General features: G+C 43.2%; 1 protein-coding gene across 2 annotated transcripts in view; it reads left to right on the forward strand.

Annotated features, from left to right (window-relative positions):
* Positions 1 to 10,851, forward strand: part of RCAN2 (regulator of calcineurin 2) — an 84,747-nt gene extending 73,896 nt beyond the window's left edge. Inside the window, exon 5 of one of the 2 annotated variants that reach the window (XM_064709894.1) lies at positions 4,472 to 10,851. In XM_064709894.1, coding sequence (XP_064565964.1) covers positions 4,472 to 4,632 — 161 coding nt within the window. In that variant the 3' untranslated portion in view covers positions 4,633 to 10,851. The remainder of the gene's footprint in view (positions 1 to 4,471) is intronic. The other variant, XM_064709895.1, reaches the window with a different exon arrangement.

The raw sequence follows: 10,851 nt of genomic DNA on the forward strand, positions 1-10,851 counted from the left end.
CACACTGCAGACATATTTTTTGTGAGAAACCTTTGCAAAGTGGAGGGAGAGGGAGTCTCCAGGTCCAGCATGTGTCTACAGCAGAGTTGCTCCTCTCAAAGGACAGGCAGCTGTTTGCCATTTATTAGTGCAGTGATTTGCAAACTATCCTCTTGGCACTAGAATATGCTCCTTCTTTTCTGGAAAGCAGTCCCTCCCTCTCCCTGTCCACTCCCCAGCCTGCTCTCCTTCCCCCACTGCCTCATTCTTCACAACAGATTGCCCTGTATCCCCTCATTTCTAACTCTGCACTCCAGAGTGCCTTTCCCCAGGATCCCAGGTGCCACCCTGACTTCCCCTTTCCAGCCTCAGCTCCTGCTCTGCCCTGGGTTTGGCTCACCCTTCTCTAGGGAAGGGGAAAACAGGTGAGAGCAGGACCCTGCCCAGGAAATGCCATACAGAGGGATTTCAAACCATCTCACAAGGCAGACTTTCTGTGCCCAAGTGTTTTCAAACTCTTGTGTTGGTCATCACTGTGTCAAAGGAAATACTAAATACTTCATATGACTCCCAGGGAGGATTAAAAGGGGATGGAGGGGCAAACAAATGGTGATAGATAAAACTTTTCATCTCTGTCTTCCTCTCCCTGCTGTTCTGTGGGTGCTTTTGCCCTTCCCTTCTCTTACCAGGGGCATAGTGCAGGAGAGCTGTACCCTGCCCCTGGTAAGAGAAAACTTTTCCTCTGGTTGGGAGAGGAGGGTGCCCAGCTCCTACAACATCAATAATGGGCTTCCAGGGAACAGTTCCTCCACTTTACTATGGCAGATTTGTGCTGTAGAGGTGTTTTATGGAGGTATTTTGTGGGATGGTCTGTAGCTCTTCTGTCACAAACATGCACCCATACAAAGGACCTCCTGTTATTTGCATCCTGTTATTTGTAAAGCACTTGGATGAAGGGACTGTAAGTGGAAGGTATTTTCATGATGCTAATCCCACATTTACATGAAATGGGCAGCTGTGAACTCATTAACCTTTGCTCATGAGTCTGAATTGGGGATGAAGTAGCTACACATTATCATTAGCATTTTTTACATTATTCTTTATGTATATGAGCCTGATCTTTGCTGGACAAAAGGGCCCTGTTAGACAGGAACTGTACCATCAAGGAAAGGTCACAGTATTGACTCACAGAGGGATAGAAAATCCTATACCATTATTTTTAATTCTGAAATATCATAAATTACTTCTGTGCTCATCTGTCTTACATCACCCAAGGCTGTGGGTTTACTCCTGGCTCATGAGGTCACAAAAAGTAGGGCCCAGTGACATAAAAGCAGCTGTTCTCATTGTTAAGGGAGAAAACTTCAAATTCTTACTGTTTTTCTTATGCAAAGCAAATGGTTAGAGAGGGAACATCACTGCTGTTTTCAGGGGCTTATCAGAAAGTTTTATTGACAAATCGATATAGTAGATGTGCCACAGCTGAATTCTTCCCTGAAGGGCAGAGTATATTTGATAAATTTTATGGTAATTTTCTAAGTAAATTTATGTGAGTTGCCACTGTTAGCTAATGTAAATGTTTAAATTTATTATTACAGGATAGAGATAGGCCAAAGACAGCTGGAGGAGAAAAACCCCTGTCCCCAAGAATCCTTTGGCTTAGCTAGCCTGTAAGAATTCTCCAGACAAGCAGGAGCCTGGATCAGTGTAGAGCCTGGGAACACAGAGAAGGCCATGTCAGAGACAGCTGAATGAGGTCACTGGACAAATGCTTGGGTGGCTGTACAGAAATAGGTGAATCTTACCTATGTTAATTCAACTTGCTACTCCTAGCTTGGGAGAACCTAGGTCTTGTCACTCCAGTGACTCAACCATTGCTTCAGTAGCTGAACTGCTGCAGGCTTAGCCCATTAATTTTATTTTTTTTTTTATGCTGCAAATGGTATTAAAGAGAAAAGAAAAAAAAGAAACGGGGAAGCAGCAAAAGGGAGGGGCTAATCTGGCTGTACCTATTGGATTATTTTGTTCTTATCACCTTAGTGTTTTTCTGCAAACAGTGGAACTTTGGAACAAGATATGGCTGTACAAAAGTCCCAGAGTTATTGCTGTCCTGTTCCTAACTCAGCCATGAAAAGGTTTTGTGCTGTTTACTTACAGAACAGAGTCTGCAGTTCATTTTGCTCAGAAATAACTTTATGCCTTAAAAACCTAATTTATGAGTGCATCACATTTTGGTTTGCAAAGTGACATTAATTGCTGCTGCAGTTCCTTGTGCCAGAGGCATCTGAATATTTTTCCTTGCGTCTGTACTTTTTTCACTGTTCTTTTTCAGCAGAAAGAGTGAGTCCTTCTGGGAGGGATTTGAGCAGTAAAAGAATGTGGCATTTGAAGTGGCATTATTACCTTTTAGGAGGGCAGTGGGTGTCATTTGCTGGGCGGCGCTGCTGTAGGAGGAGGGCGCTGCAGAGGGAGCTGCCCTTGGTGACAGTGACCAGCGCAGCCCTTGGTGACAGTGACCAATGCAGCCCTCGGTGACTGTGACCAACGCAGCCCTCGGTGACAGTGACCAACGCTGCCCTTGGTGACTGTGACCATTGCAGCCTGTGGTGACAGTGACCAATGCAGCCCTTGGTGACAGTGACCAACGCAGCCCTCGGTGACAGTGACCAACGCTGCCCTCGGTGACAGTGACCAATGCAGCCCTCGGTGACAGTGACCAACGCAGCCCTCGGTGACAGTGACCAATGCAGCCCTCAGTGACAGTGACCAGCACAGCCCTTGGTGACAGTGACCAATGCAGCCCTTGGTGACAGTGACCACTGCAGCCCTGGTGCTGCCTGGCGGCATTGACGTCAGCCCAGAGCTGAGAAATTAGCTGAGGCCCGCAGGGAAAATGGGCACAGAAAAACCATATAATTCCTCAATGCAGCACAACTAAGCTATTTCTCTTTTTATATTTTAGCCTATCAGCAAGACCTGTAATGCTTTGCTCGATTTGGATTCAGAGGAAAGGTTGCCAAAAATAGAGCAGTTAAATGTCAACATTAATGGTATCACAGCAGTAAAATATTTCTCACAGCAAGATGCCTGACTTATAGCTCTTATTCACTAGTTGCCTTCTTGTTTTTAGGCAAAAATACAGTGTGTCCTCTAGTCTCAAGCCACCCAAGCTTATTTGGACCAGGAATTTGTCTGCACAAACAGCATGTGAGCACAGTCCCAGAACTGTATGTGCTAATGCAGAGCCAAACCTAAAACCTCTTCTTCACATGAATTACTCAGCCACAAAGTGGCAGACAAATAAAACTCCAAATTATTGCCACAAGCAAGCCATAAGTGCTTTGAGGCAGGGACTGCTGTTTGCTTCCATGGTACAACATGTGGCACTGCTGGCTTCTGCCAGTGGTGCACCATTTAGGAGCCACTCTGCCACAAACAGAGGCCAGCTGGGTTTGCTGGGGCCTCACCTCCCTCATCTCAGAAGATTTTGCAGGCAAAGTTGTTTTTTTTTTTAAAGTCTTAAATTCATTTATAGCAATTTAATTACCAGTGCCTACTTGTAACCCATGTAAAATCCAGAATACATGTAGTGCCAGCAGGCTGAATTCAGGACTCAAAGCCCTGTGTCTGATCCTTTGTTTGCCTATGGACTTTTGTAGGTAACCACCCAAGCCCATATGGGTCTCTTAGTAGTTGGACTCCATGATCCTTGTGGGTCCCTTCCAATTCCGAGTATCTTCTGTGGAAAAAAAAAAAAAAAAAAGCCGTGTTCATCTTCCTCAGAGGAGTACTGTGTTGAGACTTAAATAAGGAATGTAGATAGTTAGAAAATATATGTACTGTTTAGGCATTCAGCCTTTTCTAGTGAGCATTTATAGACTGCTCTGTAATCTCATCTGTAGAGACAAAATTTGTTACAGCCCCAGCTAAAGAGCTTTGAAACTCAAAATCTGTCTGCAGCAGAGATATGGGAGAATTTATTTCTGGAGAAATTAGATTAAGTGTTGAAATCTGTCTAAGAGCAGCAACTGGGCTTTAAATGGGACTGAAGGAAAGCCACAGCAAAAATAAAGAATAACCCCAATCTAACAGGTGTGAAATAACTTCAGACGACAAGTTGGATAGGTTGGGTTCCAGTTCATTTTTTAACCATGAAATTTTGTTTTCTTTCTCCTTCCTCTGCCTACTTTGGGGGTTTATTTCAGTGCCATTGGCCACCAATATCAGTACCAAAACCCATTACAGACACAAGGATGTGTGTATTTTATGATGCCTTACAGATCTGGGATCAAACTGCCTCCAGGGGCAGGATCCCCAGGATGTGTTGTGGCAGCTGACAGAGTCCAGCCGTGCTGGTGCTCTCCTGTATTTAGGAGCAGCACACACTCAGCTCCCTACCCGGGTGTGGAGTGTTCTGCAGTCCAGGAGTGCCACGGGCTGTGTTGCTGCTCAGATTGCCATCGTTTGATGTGTTGCTTTTCTCTGCTTCCAGGAGAGAAATACGAGCTGCACGCAGGAACAGAATCCACTCCCAGTGTGGTAGTGCACGTTTGTGACAGCGACATGGAAGAAGATGAGGACCCAAAGAATTCTCCAAAGCCAAAAATCATTCAAACTCGACGCCCCGGTGTGCCGCCGCCTGTATCTAACTGAGCCTCTCCGGCAGAAGCAGCACTTCTCTCTCCTCCAGCACAGCTCTTGGTTTTTGTTTGCTTTGTTCTGTTGAAAGGCAGCCTTTGCCTTCTGAGCACCGGGACATTAAGGTCATTGAAACCCCTTCACAATAATCAAGCCTCTGTAACAAAAGGGCTAGGAAAAAGATCTTTGTACCTGTAACCATATCACACACCAACTGATAGATCTAGCTGGAAAGGACAAAACAAGGCTGAGGAAACAAGGGTTGGTTTCAGTCTGAGGATCTTTTCACAGCTGTAATTTACATACTGAAACACCACTACCAGAGATCGTTTGGGTGGGAATTAGGCCAATATCAGTCTTGATATTCAAACTCCCAGGATTGCTACTGCCCTTCATCCAGCAGCCTGCTCCTCTGCCCTCCTCACTTCCCAACAGTCTTTTTCCCTTTTCCCTTTTTTTTTTAAGGGGGGTAGGTAAGTTGTTTTTACTCTACTAGCAGCTTGGTGGCCTTTGCACCCCCCTGGAATTTTCTGTAAGGATTACCATCTTTGCAACATTTTCAGAAACAACAGAAAAGAACCCTCTTCCAGCAATAGCTGTAGAGAATGGTGGTCTGAAATGGTGGCAGGGATGTGAGATGGAGCTCTCTGGGCTGAGGGGAGAGGCAGCAGCTGCTGGGGGGTCTGGTCAATTCTTCTCTCTGGAGAGAAGGGAGCCAGAATATCAATAGGGATTGTCAATTCGTCTTCTACCAAGGGATGAGTGGTGCTTCTCTTCGTTCTGAGGGAGAGGAGGTGACTGACTGCTCATGTAAGATGGGATTCCTTACTCTCTGTCATAGCTGAATGTTCCAGTAACATTACAGGCTGAATGCTTTCCTAGTGGTGTGGTGAATAGCCCTGAAATTGTCAGTAATTACTTGCACATCTCTAGTATTCAGCCCTTTTCCCTTCCCGTGTCCTGTGCTTCAAAACCCTTTTTGAGCTGTATGCAGTTTGGGTTTGTGGAGGTGAGCAGAGGTTAGTTGATTTTTTTTTCTTTTTTAGGCCAAAGAAAACAGGACCATAATTACACACTTGAAATTAGACTGCATGCAACTGAATCCCCTTTTTTCACCCCATCCTGCATGTTTCTTTCACTTGCAATATATACTGGGTTACAAAAACTGTTCTGTGTTTGCATCATGGCTGACAGCAGACAGGTCCCTGATTCCCTGTCTGGCAGACCTTCCATGATGATTTATTTTTTTAAGGCATACTTGTCATTTGGAGAACATATTTTCTAGACATTTGAGCTCAGATTTTGCATATATTTAAGCATGCGCTTAATTTATGCACATGAGTAGTTCCACTGAAATTAATACTGCAGAAACTGAGTGTATGTGTAAGGTATGGTGGGATTTTTAAGCTAATTAGCTGCAGCTGTACTCCCCAAAGAGACTATAAAATGGCACAGCGAGCCTCCATGGTTTAAAATCCTTTATAGCTTAAAATAAGTAAGTACATCTTGGAAGCTTATTCTAGGATCTGAAAAGTCAGCTTAGGTTCTGCGATCAAGATTTTTGTCATAAAACCTAAAGATCTGGTTTCTGAGGGAGAGTTCCATCACACCCTTAATTAGCAGCAATGCTACAAAGCTTCGGCAGAGTCAGGTCCCCTTTGCAGGGTCTTGGCTTGGCAGCACTTCCAGGACGACAGGCGTGTTGCTCTGCCAGTGGGGACAGGAGGTGGCATTCCCAGCCTGCAAGGTGAGGACATCTGGGAATGAGGACTTGTCATTCTCACATAGTTCAGCTTCTGACCACCGCAGCCCCCTGGTATTCCTGATGAGATGCAGGTCTTTATTTCCATAATGTGGTAATTGTTACTGCATTATGGGCATTGTTGTGTGCTGTTACACTGATGGAATACTACTCATTAAATACAGCAGAGACTGAACAGAAAATGGGGCTTCAGTATCTTCATGATATAGGTGTGAAGTTTTCTTAAAGTAACTCCTTAGAGGTGCCACGTCAATTATTTTCCCAGTGATACATTTAAAATTGATTAAAGGAAACAAATTGTTAGTCATAGCCTAGGAATGTATCCTGTTGAAAACACCATCTTAGGCTACAAAGGATATTCCAGCAGTAACACCACTGGCTTTTTGAGAACACACCCAGCACTGATGCCCATAGGGTTTAGTTTAGCCCAGTAAGATGATCAGATATCATTGCTAATGGATTTTTTCACAGGCAAGACTGTAGGAGGCCAAGTCTTGTCCTTGTATCCATGTCCTCAAACTTTGGAGAGACATGGTTCTGAACTAAGTACTTTGGCCTCAAATGATGTAAAACTACACTGCAAATTAAAGCACTGGACCTTAAATGTTCTTTCCTCAAAGTGCATTTTCAAACAGATTTAAAACGAGGCCCCATTCAGTGAGTACTCCGTGCTTTGGAAAGCTGTGTGGTGCTACCCAGGAGGCAGCAGGACATGGCTCATTGCTTGGAGCATTGAAATAGAAACACAATTACAAACCTGAAAATTCAAAGCAGTCTCTATGGTCAAAGCTTATATATCACCTGTATGTGATAAACTAATGATCATTTTCCTAAAAAAAAAAAAAAAAGTGTTTCATGTATTATTGGAATAATATCTGTATTATCAAACTATAAGCATTTGTGACTCTTGAGAGAAGCTAGTGTTTTACTAAAGGCTGGTTCTTGCCTGACATGGAAAGAATGCTTCTTCCAAAAAATGCTGACTATCTGGAAGGAGAGTTGTCCTGTTCAGTAAATCACAGGCAGAGCCCCTACTAATTTGAGTGGGAATTTGCTTTTCTGAGGTCAGCCACTCTGATTTGCACTTCTCACAGGGTGTCAGGGGTTCTGTCCTGCTGGAGCCCTGGAAGAATGGAGCCTCAGTGTTACACTGTGGCTCCTGAGGCACGGTGGCACAACCTACATCCTTTTAATTTCCTCCCCGAAGCAGGAGCTGGAGGGAGCAGCTGGAGGTGATGCCCTGGGGCCTCTGAAGGGTGGACATGGCTCCTGCTGCTCTTTGGAAATTAAAAGAAGGAAATCAGGGGAGTACAGCTGCTGCTTCTGTTGCCTGCTGCCTACTTGTCCTTTCTGACCTCTTCAGAAATGAAACTGACATTTTAATGACTTCCTCACTACAGTTTAAAGCATGAAAACATTTCCAGTGCATGGAGAAAGAGTGTTTTAGAATCTGCTCTTTTGGAACAAAACAAGTAATTTTTGTGGCCTTGATTTTTGTAATTAAGACAAGTGTGCAAACTCCCCCCTTCCTAACATACACAGACACACTCCAGTAAACTTTATTTTCAGCCAAGAAAATATGGCAAGAGCATCCCTTCCTCAACCATAGCAAGACCACAGCCATAGCCACTGTAAAGTGTTTTAGGTTGTAAAAAATTCTCCCCATGCATAAATTTTGTAGCACTAATTTGATTCTAAATTGGGTGAGAAGGGTGGGTTGGTTTTATTTTGGTCTTTCCCCCTGCTCTGTCCCATTCAGCAACACTGTAAAAGCTTTCAGCAAAAATAAGATTGTTGTTTGTATTGAGGAATGGACTGAACTCCTGGAAGGATGCAATTCCAGTGGTTTGTCTGAGCACTGTCACAGATGCCATGAGCTTTTCCATTGTATTGTACATAACTTTTGAAATATTCTATTTAGTCATATTTTATAGGAATATTAAAAAGCTACTGGCTAATTAATCACTTTTACACTTGTATAATTCAGAGCTTAGTTTAAAATAATAAATATGGCAAACAGTATTTTTGTGTTCTGCTTGCACTGGTGTTTGGAAAAGCAACATTTAAAGAGTTAAACTATATCAATAAACTGAGTAGTGTGGTGTATACCCCTGCTAGAACTGAAAATGCTTAAACGTGTGACATAGGCCAAACTCTGTTTCAGTAGCAATTAAGGGGAAAGCAGCCTTCTTGTTGGCAGGCTATGCCATGTTCCATTTTAAGCTGCTGCAGTTTCACAGTCATGTGAACTTGCTCTGGCTTGCTGTGGATTTGGCTCAGTGTACACAAAAAAAGCTGCAGTGCAGTCCCTGGTGAGCAAAAGCCCAGCACGTCCCAGAGCCCTGATGTGGTTCTCACTGTGCTTTTATAATCATGGGTGATGCTGTGGCCATGAGTGCTTGCACAAGGAACATGGCATCCAGCTGCCAGCCAGGCTGGGGTAAAAGGTCTGTCAGCATTCGTTTTTATAAAAATTTTAACTAATTGTTGTCTCTTGCATCAGTTTGTGCTGGGTCTTGCAAAAGACTGGAAACTGGGAGATGAGTTTGCTGATAACTGTCCTGTGAAATTCTGATATTGAATTGCTCAAATCTGGATTTGAAAAAATGATCTGTTTTTCTGTGTGCCTGGCACACAGAAATCTTCATTTCTCAAAGGATGATTGTTCATAATTCTGAAAATTAGATCCACTTAAGAAGCCTCACTGGAGAAGTAAACTCTGAGCTCTTTAATTCCTTTGAAAAGGACAGGGCTTAACCTCTGTGTTTTAATCAGAAAAACAAGTAATAGTGAACTTCTTCTGGGGTTCTTACCACCTCTTTTAGAGGTGAAAGGCAGGAAGCCTGGTTTATTCTTCACTTTGAGCACCAGAAGAGCTTCCCCCACCACCATGAGTTTCTTCATCCACACAACTGAAATGCTGTGTGTGTGACATGCTGGCTGTGGCTCCTCCACTGTGCCTGGCACTGGACACAGCACTGGGAAGTGAGATTCAGGGCTTCAGCTGGGGATGGCAGAGAGCTGTGTCCCAGAGGACCAGACTGATCACTGTCACAGCACTTTCAGATCCTCTGAAAAATACTCACTGAATTTATTTTTGGTCCTTCTTGAGTGGCAAACACCTCAGCACTCAATTTTTTGCAGTTTCAGGCTTTCTCTCACATACTAGTGTGAAAGAAATACTTTTGCATGTCCTTGATTCCCTTTTGCCTAAGAGATCACTTTTAATTCTGGTTTATCAAAAAACAAAACCAGCTATGGATTAAAGTCCTAACCAGACCCTCATTTATGCTCAGCATCATGCAATGCTCTTGACTAGTGAGTTACACGAGCAAAAACCCCAAACACTGCTTTTCCTGGTTTCACCCATCTTCTGGGGGAGTACAGCACATTTCAATATTCCAGGTTCCTCTTAAAAAGAGATGTTTTTATAACAGTAGCTGTGCTCTTTTTTTGAATACATGTAGACTGCAGCATTCAGGGGTAAAAGGACAAGGGAGGAAGTGTTGTAAAAGCTCTTTCCCACAGGTCTATTTGAAGTGTGGAGTATATTTGCTTTGGCTTGGAGGGGAGAGAAGCCAGCACTGTTAGAAGCAGAACAGCAGCAGCACTCTGGATGGAATGGCAGGAACCAAGAAAGTCCCTACTGCAGAGATGCTCAGAAAGCTTAAAAAAACCAGCCTGAATTGTCTCTCCCCTTCTGTCAGTTTGTTCAGTAACTACACAGATTCTGGGGCTGCAGCAAGAGTCACCTTAATATAGGATTGTGTCCTGATGCTGCAGCTACAAAGCTTAAATAGGGACTTTTTTTAGGGAGATTCTTGCTGGAGTAAGGCTGGGAAAGCTGTGAAGTGTGAGCAGCCTTGAAGTTAATGAAAAATTAAGATATTCAGAACCTTAAAACAGACTTCAGGATGCAGAGTCATGTACCTGAGAGCTGTATTAAGAGCCCATTTGAATCAGGGGCTCACTCACAACATTAAGAGTACCCAGCAAGAAAGATTAAACCTCTCTATTGTTCTCACCAGAAAATCAGCCTTCTTTTAACAAATTATTGTAACTGATCATATATCTAGTGCGAGAAAGTTGTGTCTACATTAGTGTCACACAGATGTGTTCTCTTCACTGTTGGGTTAATGAAGGTAAATGTTTTGAATCCATTTTAGAGCAGAGTTCTTGTACAGAAACTTCTGACAGAAATGCCATCTGTAAGGACTGGTGGATCCTTAAGTGTCAGTTTGGCAAGTTGTCCTACTGTGGGTAGCTGCAGAAATATTTCGTGTATGTTGTTGTAGATTTAAAAGCATTGCTCATGGTTTCATTCGAGTGTCTGCATTTCTGACACGGATGTGACATATCTGTATATATTATAAATCAATACTATTTTTAACCACATATTTTGTACAAATATTCACATTAGCGCTGTACTTCAATGAAAATCTATTATGGTATTAAACATTTTGGTGGAATTA

Source organism: Zonotrichia leucophrys, chromosome 3 (genome assembly GCF_028769735.1).
Source record: "Zonotrichia leucophrys gambelii isolate GWCS_2022_RI chromosome 3, RI_Zleu_2.0, whole genome shotgun sequence".
NCBI lineage: Eukaryota > Metazoa > Chordata > Aves > Passeriformes > Passerellidae > Zonotrichia > Zonotrichia leucophrys.